The 21,497-nt window shown below is 51.0% G+C and overlaps 1 protein-coding gene and 1 non-coding gene across 3 annotated transcripts; one reads left to right on the top strand and one right to left on the bottom strand.

Annotated features, from left to right (window-relative positions):
* Positions 1–417: 417 nt before the first annotated feature.
* TRNAK-CUU (transfer RNA lysine (anticodon CUU)) lies at positions 418–490 on the bottom strand. The gene has a single exon. It is a non-coding gene; the product is annotated as a tRNA-Lys (tRNA).
* A 91-nt stretch (positions 491–581) lies between these two features.
* Positions 582–20,164, top strand: LOC136450570 (golgin-84-like). Of its 2 annotated transcripts, none has more exons than XR_010758381.1 (21): positions 582–732; positions 1,032–1,112; positions 1,201–1,250; positions 1,346–1,978; positions 2,138–2,200; positions 2,336–2,413; positions 2,520–2,723; positions 4,386–4,442; positions 4,521–4,595; positions 4,681–4,752; positions 17,916–17,978; positions 18,067–18,165; positions 18,313–18,390; positions 18,579–18,647; positions 18,780–18,827; positions 18,916–19,011; positions 19,111–19,187; positions 19,330–19,375; positions 19,475–19,584; positions 19,676–19,720; positions 19,825–20,164. XR_010758381.1 is itself a non-coding variant. In XM_066451066.1 (21 exons), the coding sequence occupies exons 1-21, from the start codon at positions 705–707 to the stop codon at positions 19,882–19,884; spliced, it is 2,121 nt and encodes a 706-aa protein (XP_066307163.1). In that variant the 5' UTR covers positions 582–704; the 3' UTR covers positions 19,885–20,164. The 2 variants fall into 2 exon arrangements, 1 of the variants encoding a protein (XP_066307163.1); XM_066451066.1 differs by having other exon boundaries at positions 19,475–19,573.
* Positions 20,165–21,497: the final 1,333 nt, after the last annotated feature.

Below are 21,497 nucleotides of genomic sequence, written 5' to 3'. Positions count from 1 at the left end.
AAGCATTTTATAATTTGGAATAATGGACGAAGTGTTTAACAAGTAATTTAGTTTGAAGATTCTTTACTAGGGTAATAATTCCTAATTTGGTAGCCCAGTAATTAGAACTTATCATTAGTATAAATAAAATGTCTTAAAGCATATTTAAAATGGATAGCCAGAAAGGACAGAGAGTTTTGAAACAGATGACCTTGCCAGAACTATATTCAAAGAAACGGAATGGACTATTAAGCATCTTCCCCACTGTACTAATGGACATGGTATTACTGTTTATCGATGCTGAACTGGATTTCATATGGGCATATGGCGTGGTAAAAACTTTTGAATGAAAGTACCAAACCAACGGAAAACAAAACAACATGAAAAATCAGCAGTCAAACTAAATTTAAAAGGACAAAAAAATTTGCCGCAAAATCACGCCCACCGTGGGGCTCGAACCCACGACCACAAGGTTAAGAGCCTTGCGCTCTACCGACTGAGCTAGACGGGCAATGCTGGTAGCCAGATTTGTTAGATCATATTTGATCTGATTCTAACGACTGGTTGGTCCGCAGTCTTCAGACCCGTCGCCCCCGCCACGCTACCAACCATTGCGAGTTGCGGCACCTCACTTGGAACCCCACTGCCGTGGCCGAGAGATCTCACACCAGCCAATTTATCAAGCTCGCTCGCCGTCACACTGCGCCACCAGCGGGGATCCCGCCATGGCCTCCTGGCTCAAGGTTGCCGAAGGTACGAACCCCCCGACGGCCCGACCTCCCTCGCCCTATCTCGCCGCGCCACACAGATCCACCCCTCTCCGCCGGCGAAGATCTGCCGTCCTCCTCTCCATCCCACAACTCTCATGCTTTCCCCGCGCTGATTGCTCCGTGAGACTAGTATTGCCTCTAGCTGTGGTAGTGTGCTCTGTTTGTTCATTCTGCGCGCCTAATTGCACCTAACTGAAACCCATCACTGTTTCCGCCCGCTTGATTGCGCCGTGAGGAATTTGCAATATGGAATCTGAGCGTGGTGTTCCTTTTTTGTAATAGACTTGCTCGAAGTCGTCGACCGGAGGGCCAAGATCGTGGCAACAGAACTGTCGGATGAGCAGCCTACCTCTCAGCCTTTAGGTATCGTGCCTCCTCGGTTTATATACGTGCCCATTTAGCCATTTGGCAGGTAGTTTAATCTCTGCTTGTTGAATGCTTGTTTGTGAAGGACCAAACAACCAAGAAGTGCAAGCAAAGAAGGGAAAGCCGAGGGAGAAGGTCACTACTTAACAGCCTTCTTGAGCATAACTTGTTTCTTTACATACCACGCATGAGAGCCATTGTTCAAGCTTTGACATTAATTTCTTTTGCAGGGTCCATTGAAGCTCACTAATGCCGATGGTGGTAACAAGACATCTGCTCAGAAGGAAAGGAGGAGTAGGCAACCGCCGCGAGAGCGGATGAAGATTGAGAAGATCAGGCCTTCGCCGCCGGCAGATTCATCAAGTGTTGATACCAGTGCTAGTGAACCAGAAGTCGCTCCGATCGATGTTAAGGAAGTGGGTAATGAGGGTACGTTGGAGAAAGGAGAGAAAGCTACTGATGATCTTAAGACTGATGAGTCTGGGGCTGTTGTTAATACCACGGTTGAAGTTCAATTGATGGAGAAAAACTCTGACAATGCAGCTCCCACTGTGGATGGTGTTACACATTCCAATTCAGACATTGCTGTTGAAAGCTATTCTTCAGTTCCAGATGAAAAAAGTGAGTTGAGCAGTAGTAACCAGACTGCTGAGATTGGTCCAGTGATTAATTTGGAGGAGAGAAACTCTGCTGTGGCTATTATCCAGGACAGAAATGTGTCTGAATTGCCAAATACAGAGGTTGCTGGCAAACTGCAAGAATCAAAGAAAGAGAATGTTTCAGATTCACCAGTAAGCATAGAAGATCGACATGAACAGAAATCAGATTCAGTTTCTGTGAGAGAACAAGACCAACTTGATGAGGTACGCTGCTTTTTTTTTTCTTTGGTCGAAGACACAGGAGAGCTGCACATCATTTCATCAAGATGCAGAAAATTAGAAACTCAGTGAGCAAATTGTTCCTGATTGATATTTGAATATGTTCTCTTGTTCGTTTCTCATTCTTTTGTTGATCTTTTATAGGCTCAGGGATTGTTAAAAAGTGCTGTCAAGACTGGCCAATCAAAAGAAGCTAGGTTAGCTCGGGTAAGGATAAGCATAAGCTCAGTTGCCTCACTACTCGTACTCCATCTATGTGGGCTAATCTGTTTGTTTTCTTGTTTGTTTGTTTTCAACTTACCAATATGTTCTTTTGTCCATTTGTTTTCAACTTATGAATAGGTTTGTGCTGGACTTTCGTCCCGCCTCCAAGAGTATAAGTCTGAAAACGCACAGCTGGAGGAACTTCTTGTTCAAGAGGTCTAATTAGTTCACACACTTTACTGTGACTACAATTTTCTGTTTATCTCCACCAAACTGTATGCAGTTTCCCCCCCTAATACATTAATGTTATTCAACATGCCAGAGAGAGAAATCTACCTCGTATGAGGCTCATATAAAGCAACTACAGCAAGAACTATCAATGTCCAGGGTAGAAGGTTCAAGAGCCGAATCAAATATGGTTGATGCTTTGACTGCAAAAAATGCAGAGATTGAATCTCTTGTTAAATCATTGGACTCTTGGAAGAAAAGAGCAGCAGCTTCAGAAGAAAAGCTTGCTTCTTTAGAGGTTTCATTCATCTTATATTACTCTCTTTCTTCTATAAGCATACTATAACTAGTACCTAAGGCCTAAGGGAACTACGGTTTGTAGCTTATCACCCTACCATTAGTAGTATGTGCTTCTGTATACACTTTTAACACTTCATTTACTCTTGTCCTTAGTGATTTTATTAGTTTACATGTGCTAGTAAACAGCTTACCCTTTCAGGGTTTGATATTCTAGTGCTAAATGCACATTGTTTAATAAACAGCTTACTCTCTGTGTTTCTCAAGCATCAATATTTAGAGACCCTTCATCACAATCTTAGCAACCTTTCTCGCATTGTTCTGTTTAATGGACTGCTTGCTGTTGGAATTATAAGCCCAGCCTGATATGGGCTTTATCAGATGTCATTAGAAATTTTGGACTAGTTACCATTTTGTTACTATATGTTGCTACTTGCTGTGTCTACACTTTTGGGTATAGACCTGAACTGTTTGTTTCATTTTAAGCATTAACTGAGATCGTTTGTTCTGCGCATCAGCACAACACATGTAATTAGTTTTAACTTTTTTTTGGGTGGGGGGGGGGGGGGAGGGGGGGGGGGGGGGGGGAGGGGGAGTGTTGTGGTCTAAATACGCTTCTTCTTAAAATAATGCAACAATACTCAGCTCTCTTGTGCATTCAAGAAAAAAAAACCTTTAATGACTTACAATTAATAGTGTTTTAGTAGGTAGATATTACAACAACAACAAAGCCTTTAAGTCCCAAACAAGTTGGGGTAGGCTAAAGTTGAAACCTAGCAGAAGCAATCAAGGTTCATGCACGTGAATAGCTGTTTTTCAAGCACTCCTATCTAAGGCTTAAGTCTTTGGGTATATTCCATCCTTTGAAGTCTCATTTTATTGCCTCTACCCAAGTCAACTTCAGTCTTCCTCTGCCTCTCTTCACGTTACTATCCTGGCTACGCACCGGTGCCTCTGGAGGTCTCCGTTGGACATGTCCAAACCATCTCAACCGATGTTGGACAAGCTTTTCTTCAATTGGTGCTACCCCTAATCTATCACGTATATCATCGTTCCGAACTCGATCCCTTCTTGTATGACCGCAAATCCAACGCAAGCATACGCATTTCCGCGACACTTATCTGTTGAACATGTCGTCTTTTCGTTGGACAACTATTCTGCACCATACAATATAGTAGGTCTAATCGTCATCCTATAAAACTTGCCTTTTAGCTACTGTGGTACCCTTTTGTCACATAGGACACCAGATACTTGGCGTCACTTCATCCACCCTGCTTTGATTCTATGGCTAACATCTTCATCAATATCCCCGTCTCTCTGTAGCATTGATCCTAAATATCGAAAGATATCCTTCCTAGGCACTACTTGACCTTCCAAACTAATATCTTCCTCCTCCCGAGTAGTAGTGCCGAAGTCACATCTCATATACTCAGTTTTAGTTCTACTGAGTCTAAAACCTTTGGACTCCAAAGTCTCCCGCCATAACTCCAGTTTCTGATTCACTCCTGTCCGGCTTTCACCAACTAGCACTACATCGTCCGACGAAAAGCATATACCAAGGGATGTCCCCTTGTATGTCCCTTGTGACCTCATCCATCACAAGATACTTGATCCTAAAAAAAGATAAATATTCTAATATTAACCCTGTTGTCTATTGAACCAGGAAGATATGGATGGTCGCAAGAGGAACCGTGAACTTACTGAAACTAGGGTTATCCAGGTTAGTAAGGCAAATATGGTTTATGTCAGTTCCATGATGCAGATCAGATACATAACCTCCGAACATCGTTTAATTTAGGCTTTACGGGAGGAACTTGCTACCGCAGAGCGTAGGGCTGAAGAAGAGCGCATTTCTCATAATGCCACAAAGATGGTAATTTGTCAAAGTTCAGTCTATTCAGCACTTTATATTCTCCAGAGTTTCTTCTGTTATATTCTAGTCACTTGTTACAATACAGGCAGCTGTTGAGAGAGAAGTAGAACTAGAACATCGGGCTGTTGAGGCATCAAACGCTCTAGCTAGAATCCAGGTAATTTTACAAGGTATAACTATCATCATGCAAGGATTTTAAAGTCATGCAGCTAATTTTTTGGATGCAAACTGGAAACTAGCACATTGATGCTAAGCAAATGTTTAGTTCTTATTAAGCTCCCGTGTCATATTTGCGCACAATAAAACAATGAAAGCTCATCTATTACTGTCTGGTTCTTTTGGTCTTCAAGAACCATTACAGTCAAATAGGCTGGATGTATAATAACTTACCTGTCTTGTTATGGTTATTCTTCTAAGATAAAAGTTTCTTATGCATACTGTTAGTGGCGGATCTAGAAAATTATCACCGGGTGTGCACACTGCACACTGACCAAGGTAGTAGAACCGGGAATTCAAGAACTGCCATCAAAATTTTGGACATAAGTATGACCGTACATGACTATTGTACTTTTGATCGGTAACAATTTCATAACTTGAAAACCTCTTGTTAAAAGCATTGTTCAGAGTAGGAAAATTTTGCGCCTGTATAGAACTATAGATTGTCTGAAACTACTACTATTCACTTAAGGAGTTCAGGTCCAACCATGAGTCTACCAGTGGTCCAGCGTGAAATCATAATATTTGTCCTAACATCAAAACTTTAGTGGAGAGATGCTACCCAAAAGAATGAGAAAAAGCAAGCAATACATTAAAAGGTACCTATACAAAAAAGAAACTGGATTAGCAGAAGTTTGGGGTTTCATGTCATTGTAGAGCAAGAGCAGTTGTACTGCTGACTTCTGCATATGCATGGGCTTCAGGCTTCAGCAAGCTAGCTAGCCAACTACCTATTTCTTCAGTGTCTTGGCAGTCAGTTTCTTGTCGCCACTGGCTACCTAGGGACCATGGTAATTGGACACCATTGAGCTTCACATGTTTTAGCTGGATGCATACATAGTTACATACTCCCTAGTACCCAGTAATCTTCACGAATTTTTGGGTGTGCCAGGGCACACATTGTGGCCAACCTGGATCCACCCCTGCATACTTCCCTGTTCAGGGACTATTTTGTTTTATTTTTATATGCTGTATTTGTAAACTTCAGGTATGGTTATTTAAACAAGCAGCTGTGAGCATGAACTAATTCAACGCTTGGTCCACCATTGTTATTTAAACTTTTAATACATATTTTACTCATTTAGATTTCAGAGGTTTATACTCAAAATATCAACATAAGTACAATAACAACATAATCTCAACAGAAGTGATGTAACTGACCAACTTCGATGCTCCAAAATTATATTTGTTATACACATTCCGATTCCGCCTCCTATATAGGATGCAGATCTCAGCTTTAATGCTGCTAACTACTACCTCCATTCACAAATAAAGTGACATTTTGGACATGGAGTCATGATCTCCAAAACTCAACTTTGCCCGCTATTTTTTGTTATAATATATTTGCTACACATACTGTCGGGTTCATAAACCCAGGGGTCCCTCGGGGACCGGCTTCCGCGCCAAGGCTCGGCCCAAGAGTCTAAATACAACAGGCCGGAAGGACGGCCCAGTCGCCGACCAGAAGGTCTGGGCCAAAAGGAGCGACACCCGCTCATCGACCACTTCGGCCCACCTCTCCGATCGGAGCGCTCCCTTCGGTCTCCAGCCGCCTCCGGACGCCCTCTCCGATCGGAAGGCCTGGCCCAAAGCACTACTTACGACTCCGACCGGGGATCGCAGGAACCCTGCTCACCGCTCTTCTCCAACCGTCGCACTCAGAGCCGACTGAAGCCATCCGACCGGGGACGCCCGCTCGGTAGGAACCGGGAGACGTGCGGAGAAAAGCAAGGACAAAGTTCACAAGTCAAAACCACTATACCAGGGACCATACCCTGCACAGAACAGTACTCTGCAGGCACCCTGACACAAACAGTATTGTAGGCTGCCGACATCTCCCTCTACAGTATTGTAGGCGCCGGTAAAACTCCCATACGGTAAGGCCCCCCATGCCTCTGGGCATCGATAGCGTTATGAGCGTCCAGGATTTACCGTACCGGAGTGAACGTGGTGAGACTCCTCACATGCCTCTAGGCATCAAACAGTATTTACACGGTACCGACGTCTACCATCCCTAAAGAAGGCAGCACGACCTCCCACATGCATCTGACGTTCTACAGTAACATCAACAGTGTTGTAGGCGCCTACCATTAGTCTTGTACCCGCCGGTGTGGGCAACAAGGCTCGGTAGGCGTGGGCAACAAGGCTCGGTAGCATACGTACCATCACCCTTCTCACTTGTAAAGCCATCCCCTTTATCTATAAAAGAGGGATGCGCCCCCTCCAAAAAAGGAGGGCCCTTCTTGAAGATAACAAGGACCGATTTCAGTTGATCAGAGTTCCTTAGATCGATAGCTCACAACCACAGAACCGCCAGGTTCGGACCTCAAGCACCCGCTTGAACACTTAGCTCATAGCGAAGTTCCTGTCACTCTCGGCCCTTCCGACCGGAGCCGACCGAATCTCTTGTACACCCCTATCTTTCTCCTTCTCGTTTGTAACCCTCTTTGCAAACTTCGAGCACCTGGGCTCAGGAATAAAGTCACCGATCGACCCCGACTGGACGTAGGGCATGTTGCCTGAACCAGTATAAATCATGTGTCATTGAGTGCTAGGCCACCTCCGATCACAACGTACAATAAAACTATAAATATTCACTAGTTGGTCACTTTCTGTACCGACAGTTGGCGCCGTCCGTGGGGAAGACTGTACGTTCAACACTTTTTGGTCATCGGATGACCCATTTTTCCGCCACTCCACCGTGGCGGGCTCGGGCGACACGATTCGCTTCGGCTCGTTGGAGTTTCCCGCACTCTCGCCCGCCGGGATGTGGGTTCCACCTGTTTTCGAGCCATCCCAGGCCTTCCTCTTCGGAAGCCTGGCCTTCGTCGTCGACCGATTCGGCGTACTACACCTCCGCGAGGAGGCTCGCAACCCGGCACCCGTCGGAGGGACGTCCTCGATCGACTCCGGGACGCGCGACTTCGACGACGCGGCATCTGCGCTTCATTCCGAGCAAACTCTCTGCTTAAACCCCACTGTAAGTAATATACGTACTGTTATTCACTCTTTATTTACTATCTCCCACCGATCACCCGGAGGGAATGTACCGCCCACGCCACAAACACCGTACGATCGGTTCCCCTACGACCTCGCGTCCTCCACGGATGCATACGCTCGGGGGCTCCGAAGGATGCTGGCACCATCCCCCCTCACGTCCGAATTCGTGGGAATGGCAGGCTGCGTTCCTGCCGTTTCCCACAAACTCCCGGATGGCGAGGGCGAGAGCGACGGTTCCAGCATCGGTGACGTGGCACCCCGCCACCGTCCGTCCTGGGAGTGCGCTATGGCGGACGCTCCGGGACAGCCGCCGGTGGTTGTGGAGTCTGCGCAAACTCACACCCCTCCGGACCCGCGTGCGGGGGCCCTCGCGACTGCGCAAGCACACGCCGAGGAATTACGACAACGACGGCAGAACGCAGCCGCCGCCTGCGCCGGCGCAGTCGGTGCGAACACATTGCACCCCATGCGCATGGCCCGACGGGTGGCGCCCGGGGTTGCGCCCGTCAGGTCCAACACGATATCATGAACGAGGGGAGCGATCTCCCACAATTCGCCCGGGCCGCCCAGAACATCGCTACTGCGGCAATGCTTCTGCGCGGCGTTCCCGAGCCCTGTCGACCCCTAGGAGCGCGCAGTCTACCGGAACCTCCGGGTTCTGGTAGAAGCCGCCGCCGTCCAACAGGCGGAAAGCTCCGCGTCGCGACTCCGACCCGCGCCCTCTCTCCCCACCGGGGGAGCGGGGACGCGCCAGACAGGTCACTCCATCCGCTCGCCGCTACAACCGTCAAGCGCGGCTCGGGAAGCGGCAGTCGCGCCACGATCCAACCCGGCGCCCGCTCCACACCAACCGCCGGTACACGAGCGGCCCGATCCGCACCAGGACGCTCGTAGCATCGTCAGCAACCGCATCGGGCTCGGCACGATAGTGATCTCCACCGAACGGCAACAAGCCGACACGAATCTCGGCCGAACCGTCGAGGGGAGCGTGAAACGCGCCCCAGGCGTGGTCGCCGGCTTGACGACCGGAGCCCCAGCCCTGAGGGCTCGGGGCCACGGGCCTTCAGCCGGCGCATCCGGAGAGCGCCATTCCCGCAGCGTTTCCGACCGCCCGCCAACATCACCAAATACACCGGGGAGGACAAACCCAGGACATTTGGCTCGAAAGACTTCTAACTCGCCTGTCGGGCCGGAGGAGTGGATGATGACTATTTCATCATTCAATACCTTCCCATTTGCGTGGGGGAACATGTTCGGGCATGACTTGAATTCCTTCCGCACGACAGCATCCGCGACTAGGACGGACCTCAAGAGGGTCTTCGTCGGGAATTTCCAGGGGACGTACGTCTGCCCGGGAAACTCCTGAGACCTCAAGAGCTGTCAACAGGAGCCCAACGAGTCCTTGCGGGATTACATCCGTAGGTTCTCCCAACGATGCAACTCCCTCCCCGATGTCGTCGACGCAGGCGTCATCAGCGCGTTCCTCTTCGGGACGAACTGCGAGTCCTTGATCCACAAGTTTGGCTGCTTGAAACCTCGTACCACCCGCGACCCTGCTCGACATCGCCACCAACCACGCCTCTGGCAAGGCAGGCGGTCGGAGCGGTCTTCAGCGGAGGCCGGGACAAGGTCAAAGCCAAGCGCACGGACCTGGACGAAGGCCCCTCCACGCAGAGGTGCAAGAAAAACAAAAAAGATCGACGCCGGTTGGACAGCTCCGTGCTGGTCGCCGCGTCCGATCGCACGGCCAAGCAGCCCCAACAGGGACTGCCTGACCTACTTCAACAAACTCATGGACGGTCCATGCACCAACCACGCCTACCCCATCAAGCACCTCTACAAGGAATGCGAGCTCCTCAAACGCTTTCTCCGACAGGCCGGCGGGCCAATAGGAGAGAGACGGCAAAGAGGCGGCAGCCAAGAAGGGGGGCGCGGCAGGCAAGGACGGAGACGGCTTCCCCGAGCCTGAGGAGTGCATCATGATCTTCGGCGGATCTGACGCCATCTGGTCCAAGCGCCAGCACAAGATCCGCTATCGAGAGGCATGCGTCGCCGAGATGGTCCGTCCCCTCCTTCCTCAGCTGGTCGGAATCGCCGATCACCTTCGATCAGAGGGACCATCCCTCCCTACGTCGCGAGACCAGGACGACTACCCACTCATCGTCGACCCCATCGTCCGCAAGAAGCGCCTCACCAAGGTGCTGATGGACGGGGGCAGCGGCCTCAACATCCTATACATCGACACCTTCGATGCCATGCGCATCCCCCGGTCGGAGCTTCCGCCTAGGTAGGCTCCCCCTTCCACGGGGTGATCCCAGGAGCGCAGGCATACCCGCTCGGACAGATCGATCTGCCCGTCACGTTCGGCAGCCGGGCCAACTTCCGCTCAGGAGGTCCTCACCTTCGAGGTGGTGAACTTTCCTGGGGTCCTACCACGCCATCTTGGGGCGGCCATGCTACGCAAAATTCATGGCAATCCCCAACTACACCTACCTCAAGTTGAAGATGCCGGGACCAAACGGCGTCATCACCGTGAGTAGCGCCTTTTCGCACAGCCTTCGCGTGCGACCCTGAGCACTACGAGCTCGCCACGGCGGTCGTCAACTCGTCCGAACTCCCAGTGGCTCGAGGAATCGTTGGCTCCGGCAGTCCCAGACCGCAACAAACCAACTTCATCGACAGGCCTTCCTGCCCGCTCGAAGAAACCAAGGCTGTGGGGATTGACCCCACCGACCCAACCAAGACGGTTCGGATCGAGATCCAGCTCCCGGCCAAATAGGAATGCGAACTCGTCGACTTCCTGCGCGACAATCGCGATGTCTTCGCATGGCAGCCTTCTGACATGCCGGGGATACCGCGGGAGGTCGCCGAGCACACAGTACGCCTTATCCCGGGCTCAAAGCCCGCCAAGCAGCGCCTACGTCGCTTCGACGACGAGAGACGCAGGGCCATAGGCAAAGAGATCGCCAAACTCCTGGCAGCCGGATTCATCAGGGAGGTCTTCCACTCCGACTGGCTCGCCAATCCCGTCCTTGTCAGGAAAAAGACAGGAAAGTGGAGAATGTGCATTGATTATACTGGACTCAACAAAGCGTGTCCGAAGGATCACTTTCCTTTGCCGCGCATAGACCAGATAATCGACTCCACCTCGGGTTGCGAGATCCTCTCCTTTCTGGATGCCTACTCAGGCTACCACCAGATCGCGACGAAAGAATCCGATCAGCTCGCAAACTCGTTCATCACCCCGTATGGTTCGTACTGCTACGTGACCATGCCCTTCGGCTTGAAGAACACTGGCGCCACCTACCAAAGGTGCATGCAGCAATGCTTCGCCGACCAAATCGACCCGCCCGATCGGCCTGATCAGGCCGAATGGCCGAAACCAACAATCGCCGTCTATGTTGATGACATAGTGGTCAAAACGGCTTAAGCTTGCGACCTGATCGCGAACTTGGCCGCGACATTCGCAAACCTCCGAAGGTTCAACATCAAGCTGAACCCCGAAAAATGTGTTTTCGGGGTTCCGAAGGGGAAGCTGCTCGGATACATCGTATCCGAGCACGGCATCGAGGCCAACCCCGAAAAGATCACGACCATCTCCAACATGGGCCCCATACGCAACGTCAAAGGCGTACAAAGGCTCACCGGCTGTCTAGCTGCCCTGAGCCGCTTCATCTCCCGGCTCGACGAACGGGGGATGCCACTCTACAAGCTTCTCAAAAGGACGAACGCCTTCGTCTGGACTGAGGAAGCCCAACAGGCTCTCGAAAGCCTCAAAACGTCCCTAACGTTAGCCCCAATCCTCGTCGCTTCCGAACGGGGAGAACTTCTCCTTTACATCGCGGCAAGTAACCATGTGGTGAGTGCCGTCCTGGTTGTCGAAAGGGAGGAGCCGGGACACCAGCTCAAGATACAACAACCCGTATACTTCGTCGGAGAAGTACTTACCGACCCCAAGGTCCGGTACCCCTAGGTGCAGAAACTCCTATATGCCGTGCTAATGGCAACCAGGAAACTCCACTACTTCACCGACCACGAAGTTACGGTCGTCACTTCGTACCCGCTCGGAGACATCGTCCGCAACCGCGACGCAGCGGGACGAATCTCCAAGTGGGCACTTGAACTCATAGGCCATGACATCAGGTATACCCCCCGCACCGCTATTAAGTCTCAAGCTCTCGTGGACTTTGTCGCCGAATGGACGGAGGTCCAGCTACCGACCCCGGACGTCACCCACGAGTACTGGACAATGTACTTCGACGGGTCAGTAATGGCGCCCGGCTCGGGAGCTAGGGTGGTTCTGATCTCCCCGGACGGGAGTAGGCTCCGCTATGCCATCCACCTCCACTTTTCGGCTTCAAACAACGCCGCGGAATACGAGGCCCTTATCAATGGACTACGCATCGCCATTGAGCTCGGAGCTACGCGACTCTACGTTCGCGGCGACTCGGAACTAGTCGTTGATCAGGTCATGAAGGAGTCCTCCTGCAAAAGCCCTCTCATGACAGCATACTGCCAGGAGGTGCGCAAACTCGAGGACAAATTCCAGGGGATCGAGCTGCATCACGTCCCTCGAAGAGACAACGATGCCGCCGATTTCCTCGCAAAACTGGCCACCAGGCGGGATCCGTCCACGAGCTGTCCGCCCGCATCCTGGAAAGTCCGATCCAGGCACACCCTGACGCCCAGCCGGCGCCCGGGGTCTCCGACCCTGACGCCCGGTCGACGCTCGGGGGCTCCGATCCCAGCACCTCTATGACGACATCACCCGCGAACGTCGCCGTGCTGGCACTCGATCAAAACGACTGGAGAGTACCGTTACTCGCCTACCTCCTCGAGGAGGTTTTCCCGCCTGAAAGGACTGAAGCCCGACGGATCGCTCAACGCGCCAAGACCATCGTCGCGCTCGATGACGAGCTCTACAAACGGAGCCCATCAGGGATACTCATGAAGTGTATCCCCACCAACCAAGGGAGGTAGCTCCTCCTCGAGGTCCATGCCGGCATTTGCGGGCATCACGCGGCCCCAAGGTCGCTGGTCGGAAAAGCCTTCCGCCAAGGTTTGCCCACCGCGCTACGAGATGCGGAGGAGGTCGTCCGCAGGTGTGAGGGATGCCAGTTCTACGCTCGGCAAACCCATTTGTCGGCACAAGAGCTCCAAACCATCCCCATCACCTGGCCGTTCGTGATCTGGGGTCTCGACATGGTAGGACCCCTCAAAAAGGCCCCAGGCGGTTTCACTCACCTACTCGTAGCGGTCGACAAATTCACCAAGTGGATAGAGGCCAAACCCATCACCAACATCCGATCGGAGGAGGCAGTCAAATTCTTCCTCGACATCATCTACTGGTTCGGTGTTCCTAACTGTATCATCACTGACCACGGGACTAACTTCACCGGAAGAAAGTTCCTAGGCTTCAGCGACAGATACGGTATCAGGATCGACTGGGCTTCGGTCGGACATCCACGAACTAACGGTCAGGTCGAACGTGCCAATGGCATGGTCCTCCAAGGACTTAAGTCACGCATCTTCAACCGACTCAACAGGTACGCTGGGCGATGGGTTGCAGAGGTCCCAGCGATCCTCTGGAGCCTAAGAACGACCCCAAACCGATCCACGGGATTCACACCCTTCTTCCTGGCCTACGAAGCTGAGGCAGTGTTGCCCTCCGACATCGACCACGGCACACCAAGAGTGAAGGCTTTCAACCGTGACCGAGCCGCGGAGGCTCAACAAGACGCGGTCGACCTACTCGAAGAGGCCCGCGAAACGACCGTTATCCGCTCCGCTCGCTACCAACAAACCCTCCGCAGGTACCATGAAAGAAAGATCAGGGGAAGGATACTCGAAGTCGGCGATCTCGTACTTCGGAGGACCCAATCAACGAAGGAAAAACACAAGCTCTCTCCACCATGGGAAGGGCCCTATACGGTGATCGAAGTAATCCGACCGGGCACCTACCGACTGGAGGACAACAACGGCAATGCTCTCACCAACACTTGGAACATTGAACAGCTACGTCGTTTTTCCCCCTAAATTGGGTCTAACCACCTTTTTACTATCACATAATAAACAACTTTGTCCCCGAACGGAAACACATTCCATGTCTTTGATTACCCTACGTAACTCTGTTCTTACTCCCAACCGAACGAACCCCGCCTTTCCCTACGGATACGAGCAGCCGAGCCCCGCGGGCCACGCCCCGGACTCCCAAGGTTGCACCCTACGGGACAAACGGGCAGGTACGAGAGAGAAGGGATAAAAACGAAGATTATGCTAGGATATAAACAGAGAACAGATATCGTGGTTCTGTCACAAGGGCAGTACTGATGTATTCATTGATACAAAAAACTGTTCACACGGGGACTCACCCACAAACTTAACTTTTACATTTTCTACTACTGCAAATACTACTGCGACCGCAAGGGATCTGCTCAGTTCCGCTCCCTCGGCTTCGGCAAGCGCAACGGGTACCGCAAGGGCGTCGCACCCATAGATGCTCAGTAGAAGAACATGGAGCTCCTGACCTTCTCATGCAGTCAAGGCAGCTTCTGGGTAGGGGCGCAACCACCAAGGTATGGCCACCGTGACTGAAAGAAATATCATCAAACTTTATTAACTGACCAACCTAAGACACAGGTAGGAAGCAAAGGGATGCCCTATGCGGGTCGTGCCGACTCTGTCACGAACGACGAGCACGGGTCCCGGTCGGACATTTTCCGACTGAAGCTTTCCGAGCCCCGTCACTTCATTCGTCAAGGTAAACATTATCAAACCCTCTCTATTTCTTTAAATCATTTCATACATCCATACGCGCATCTCATTCCATACGCCCGTGCCTCCCGGACGATTCGGGCCTTGAACCGCCTGGGGGCTCGGGAACTAAGCATCGCACGTGCAGCGAAATGCATCACAACGCTCCGTGTTGCGTCACGAAGCGGCGGTTGGCTCATTCGACATGAGCAACCAACAGAGCCAGGGGAGAAAACCGTAGATGAGTCCCGTGCGGCCCTCGCCTGGTCTGGTAGACCAGGTCATCTCAACCTTCTCATTCGATCCTGAACCTCTCGCCAAGCCCATAGAATCTCCATCGATGGGAGGCCGTTAGGCCACCCGGGTCGGTCTCCGGAACGACCCAGGCATCTGCCGGGTTGCAGGTAAAGGAGTAGTGGAATGTCACAAGAGGGCTATGCCGACCCCGTCACGAACGACGGACCCGGATTCCACTTGATCATACCCGTTAGCGAACTCACCGAGCGACGTCGTTCGAGCCCGAGCGATCGGGACAGGCGACAAGACTCAACCCCTCCGGTTGTGAGGAACCAAGGATGGGGTAACGCACACAACTCACATCGACCCCTACGAAGGCCCAACAGGGCTCGGGGGCTCAAGACAAACGCCAGGGACTGGGACCCCGAACTCGCTAGGATCCACGACTCCAACTCGTCCGGTCCCACCGCACGCACCGACGCCAGGATCCGCGAGCACCGCCTCGTCCGATCTGCAAACTAACCAACTAACTACGCTTCCGACTGCGCTCCAAAAAACTAGGGACCGCGACTCCGAACTCGCGTCGACTCCAAACTCACGTCATCCGGCTACACTTCCGACTGCGCTCCAAAAAACCAGGGACCGCGACTCCGAACTCGCGTCGACTCCGAACTCACGTCATCCGGCTACACTTCCGACTGCGCTCCAAAAAAACAGGGACCGCGACTCCGAACTCGTGTCGACTCCGAACTCACGTCATCCGGCTACACTTCCGACTGCGCTCCAAAAAAATCCAGGGACCGCGACCCCGAACTCGCGTCATCAGGATCCACGAGCACCGCCTAGTCGCCTCGTCTGATCCCAAAAACTAACTACCTCGGCCACCCGGGCTGCGCCGAGGCCGGGATCCACGACTCCGACCCGTCCGGTCCCACGGCGCGCACCGACGCTAGGACCCACGGTCTCAGTCTCGTCCGACCCCTAAACTAATTATTTCAAAACCACGGCACGCACCGACGCCAGGGTTTGTCCGAACTAACTCCCTCACCCGATCCCACGGCGCGCATCGACGTCAGGATCAGTGAGCTCTCTCACGCCCGAACTAACTCCCTCACCCGATCCCACGGTGCGTATCGACGCCAGGATCAGTGAGCTCTCTCACGCTCGAACTAACTCCCTCACCCGATCCCACAGCGCGCATCGACGCCAGGATCAGTGAGCTCTCTCACGCCCGAACTAACTTCCTCGCCCGATCCCACGGCGCGCATCGACACCGGGATCAGTAAGTTCTGTCTCAATCCAATCTTCGCGCCTAAAAACGCCTCGGCTGCACAACGACGCCTTGGTTGACAAAATTCCGTCGACTAAAAACACCCTCCGGACGGTTCTGCCCGAACCACCTAGGGGCTCGGGGGCTACACCCGCGGGTGCGCTCGCGCACACCCGCCGACAAAACAGAAAGCCTCCCCTGATGACACAGAAAACCCCCCAGACGGTTCCACCCGAACCGCCCGGGGGCTCAGGGGCTACACCCGCGGGTGTGCTCGCGCGCACCCGTCGGCAAGACAAAAAATCCCCCGGACGATTCTACCCGAATCGCCCGTGGGCTCGGGGGCTCCTGTCGGGTTCATAAACCCGGGGTCCCTCGGGGACCGGCTTCCGCGCCAAGGCTCGGCCCAAGAGTCTAAATACAACAGGCCGGAAGGACGGCCCAGTCGCCGACCAGAAGGTCTGGGCCAAAAGGAGCGGCACCCGCTCATCGACCACTTCGGCCCACCTCTCCGATCGGAGCGCTCGCTTCAGTCTCCAGCCACCTCCGGACGCCCTCTCCGATCGGAAGGCCTGGCCCAAAGCGCTACTTCCGACTCCGACCCCGCGTCTCCGACCGGGGATCGCAGGAACCCTGCTCACCGCTCTTCTCCAACCGTCGCACTCAGAGCCGACTGGAGCCATCCGACCGGGGACGCCCGCTCGGAAGAAACCGGGAGACGTGCTGAGAAAAGCAAGGCAAGGCTCACAAGTCAAAACCACTGTACCAGGGACCATACCCTGCACGGAACAGTACTCTGCAGGCACCCTGACACAAACAGTATTGTAGGCGTCGACATCTCCCTCTACAGTATTGTAGGCGCCGCTAAAACTCCCATACGGTAAGGCCCCCCACGTGCCTCTGGGAATCGATAGCATTATGAGCGCCGGGATTTACCGTACCGGGTGAACGTGGTGAGACTCCTCACATGCCTCTAAGCATCAAACAATATTTGCAGGTACCGACGTCTACCATCCCTAAATAAGGCAGCACGACCCTCCACATGCATCTGACGTTCTACAGTAACATCAACAGTGTTGTAGGCGCCTACCATTATCTTGTACCCGCCGGTGTGGGCAACAAGGCTCGGTAGCATACGTACCCTCACCCTCTCACTTGTAAAGCCATCCCCTTTATCTATAAAAGGGGATGCGCCCCCTCCAAAAAAGGGGGGCCCTTCTTGAAGATAACAAGGACTGATTCCAGTTGATCAGAGTTCCTTAGATCGATAGCTCACAAGCACAGAACCACCAGGTTCGGACCTCAAGCACCCGCTTGAACACTTAGCTCATAGCGAAGTTCCTGTCACTCTCGGCCCTTCCGACCGGAGCCGACCGGACCTCTTGTACACCCCATGTTTCTCCTTCTCGTTTGTAACCTCACTGCAAACTTCGAGCACCTGGGCTCAGGAATAAAGTCACCGACCGACCCCGACTGGACGTAGGGCACGTTGCCTGAACCAGTATAAATCCCGTGTCATTGAGTGTTAGGCCACTTCCGATCACAACGTACAACAAAACTACAAATATTCACTAGTTGGTCACTTTATGTACCGACACATACCAAAGGTATACTGCTATGAAACTACTTTTCGATACATATCTACTCCTATCATTTTCAAACATCCAAACTCGAACTCATCAAAAGTACGTAATCTGTAATCAAAGTTTGAAACAATTAATAACTTCATAAAACCCCAAGACACCACTTTTTTTGTGACCAGAGGAAGTAATTGGTAACATATACTTTCTTAATATAACTGATGATACTCTAATGCTGATCTTAAGTGTTCCGATGTCATCCAGAGAGCTGCTGATCAAAGCTCATCAAGAGCTCTGGAATTGGAGCACAAGGTCGCTGTGCTTGAGGTACATTCCTTCCCACCTTGTGTTTTGCACACTAGGCTATGAGCTGGTTTGTTTATCCTATTTACCGTGAATATTCTGGTTATCCTAGGTTGAATGTGCTTCATTGCAACAAGAACTACAGGAGATGGAGGCTCGTAATCGCCGTACACAGAAAAAGCCTTCCGAAGAAGCTAATCAAGTTCTTCAGGTCAAAATTAAAACATCCTTTTGTCTTTGAGGACTCAACTTTGAGTTGTACTTCATGCCTTTGATGTGGAATGCACTTGTTGCACAAGGTGTCTTACTGGTCAGGGTTGTCCTAATGTGTGTGTATCTTTTACTGGTGTGGGAACAGATGCAGGCTTGGCAGGAAGAAGTTGAGCGTGCACGCCAAAGCCAACGAGAGGCAGAGGCAAAGATATCGTCCTTGGAGGTGACATTAATTTCATCACCCAACTAAAGATTCAGTATTTACTTCATATTTTTTGTTGTACTGCTGGATGTGCATGGTTTGATTTTTAAGTTATAGATAGGACTATCAAATTTTATTTTCATGATAACCTTTGTTAAGGGTATAGTTTTGTATTTACACATTACTGCTCCCTTATTTTCACAATGCAGGCTGAGTTACAGAAAATGAGAGTTGAAATGGCTGGAATGAGAAGAGATGCAGAACATTATTCTAGACAGGTGAAATATTTGTTGCTAAGTTGTTGATGTTACTTTCCTTGACCCTAACCAAGTCATACAGATTTAGGTTGTTAAATATCCTACGGAGCACTTATTTCTGTGAATGTTTGAATGTTTCTTGTTTTTTATTAGGAGCATGTTGAGCTTGAGAAGAGATACCGTGAGCTAACTGACTTGCTGGTATGCAATCAACCTGCCCGTTTCTTCTGCGTCCTTGGCACTCTTAACATTGAGAGCTAATTTGATTCTGTATGGATCCTTCTTCCAGTACCACAAGCAAACACAATTGGAATCCATGGCCAGCGAAAAGGCCGCATTGGAGTTCCAACTGGAGAAATCATTGAAACAATTTCATGAAGTGCAGGTTGTTATTTTCTCATCATTCTGTTGCTGTTTGTCCTAACAAGTTTAACTGCAGATTTTCTTATCTTGCTGCCCTTTTGTTATGGCCTCCATTTGATAGATCGAAGCAGAAAGGAGTAAAGCTACTCGCAGATCAGCATCTTCGTGGGAGGAAGATACTGATATCAAGGCATTAGAGTACGTTAACTGTTTCGCACGTGAAAATTGTGTTTCTCATCATTCTTGGATTTCATGATAATTGATGGCATCCAGTCTTAAGTGTATCCATCTATTTGTAAACTCTAGTACATTCTTAGACAATTAAGTATGCATATTGTAGGCCTCTTCCTCTACATCATCGACACATGGCAACAGCAAATCAGCAGGTAGACATGACCAGTGCTAATCTGAAGATTTACACCCTTTTAAATTATAGGAAATGAATTGTCAAGATTAACCTTGTTTTCTATACATCTTTGTTCCAGTTACAAAAGGCTGCGAAGCTTTTAGATACAGGAGCTGTGCGTGCAACAAGATTTTTGTGGCGACATCCCGTTGCACGAGTCAGCCTGCTATTCTATCTGGCATGAACCGCGTAACTTCAATTTCCTCTATGTTAGCCCCTTTTAAAAAAAAAATCAAATTAAGACTTCTTTCTGACTATAAATCTGTTTTGGCCACACCAGGTGTTCGTGCATTTGTTCTTGATGCACTTGTTACACCGCCTTCAGGTACTCAACCATGCTATCACATATGCTCATGCTAGGTGGGCTAGATTCATGTGCATATGAACCTTCAACTGAATTTTGTTGTTCAATTTGTTTGAATGCTACAGGACTTCGCATCCAGAGAAGGATCAGCCATGGGGGATCTGGCCAGGGCAAACCTGCCATAGCCCATAGTCTCTGCGCCCTTCTTATATCTTGTTGATTCAGGCATTCCCCACTGATTCTAGCTCCACACACCTTGAATGCCCTATTAACCCTCCTATTTTCTTTTTCCCCTATTATTTTCTTCATCTTCCCCATCTTTTGTAAAGTATAGTAGCATTCGTTGTTTGGCCATGGGCTATATAATCCATTCTTTTACACTCATTGATGAGTCAGACCGAGTATGTACCAGCTTGTATGCACACCTTGGCATAATATACCACACAACACAACCCAATTGAGCCAGTTCCTGTACTCTCGAGTCTCGAGTAAACTGTCGGGCACTTGAAATCTAGAGGGATCTTTCTTTTATTAATACTAGCCACTGTTGTCCGCGCTTCGCTACGGGTGATGTGCTTGATTTATGAGATTTGAAGTGTTTCAAGTAGAGAGAGTACAATCAAGTGGCAAATGCCTTAGCCTCTTCAGCGAGACGTAAACATTGACAAGCGCCTGCGTGTGCTCTGTCCTTCCATCAAGCCGTTTGTAATTTGTGATGGCTAGCTAATAAAGCTTCCCTCTTTGTTCGGGGAAAAAATCTCATAAGATACTGTTAAGCAAAAGGACAGATGATTTCCACCACTAAAAATCAGAAATAGACTGCGTAAACATCCAAGACTCGACCAAAATCACTGAAAAGTTTGGGTGCTAGAACCAAGAGGGCTCTTGGTTACGTTATCAGTCTGCCATGGACTAGACTTTAAGCCCAATTAAAAAATGGGGCCATACAGCTAGATCTGGCCCATTGGGCCTGTAGGGCTCGTGTCTTAGCGATGCAACGAGAGTGGAAGATTGGTCGCTTCTTCTCCTAACCTCGCAGGCTTCGCAAGGCGGCCACACGCCGATACCTCCACCACCACCTGCTCCGTCGCCTCCCCCGTCGTCCACGCCACCATGCTGCCACCGGCCGCGCGCCTCGTGGCCCGCCGCCTCCTCGGCCTCGCCTCCGCATCTGCGTCGGAAGCAACCGGCCGTCGGCTAGCTTCGTCTCCGGTTAGTCCTCTTCTCTGCCCAACCCCTACCCTCACCATTTCCCCAAACTAATCGTCTGATCTCCTCTGCGGAAAATTTTCCTTCCAGATCGCCGCCGCAGGCTACTCCGCCGCCGCCTCTAGGGGCTCCGTCTCCAGCACCAGGGCCTTCTCCACGGCTCTTAACTACGTGAGCACTCCTCAGATCCGTTCCCCCGCGTTTGCCTGATCTGGTTGGTGGTTGATAGCTCAGCTGAGTTGACGTTTTCTATTGTTGTTGCAGCACCTTGATTCGCCGGAGAACAAGCCGGACATGAAATGGGAGTTCTCGGATGCGAATACGAAGAAGGTACCGAGTTACTGACTACCCTTGCCTTTGTTTGTCATTCGCCTACACCTCTACTCAATAGGGTAAATTGGCTAGGTTTGGATTGATCATGTCAGATGTTGTTCATAACTGTGCTTGGATCCTCAGTGTCTCAGATATGGTAGCGAGGATAGTGTATTAGTGTTTCCAGTGGGATGGTGGTGTTAGTGGATTGGCCGGCTCACTTGGATGTTGAAGTTTTCAGTTTGAGCTGATTGCTTGTTTATGAGAGGGAGATATC

This window comes from Miscanthus floridulus, chromosome 5, assembly GCF_019320115.1.
Source record: "Miscanthus floridulus cultivar M001 chromosome 5, ASM1932011v1, whole genome shotgun sequence".
Classification (NCBI taxonomy): Eukaryota; Viridiplantae; Streptophyta; class Magnoliopsida; order Poales; family Poaceae; genus Miscanthus; species Miscanthus floridulus.
This window is presented reverse-complemented; position numbering and strand designations above follow the sequence as displayed.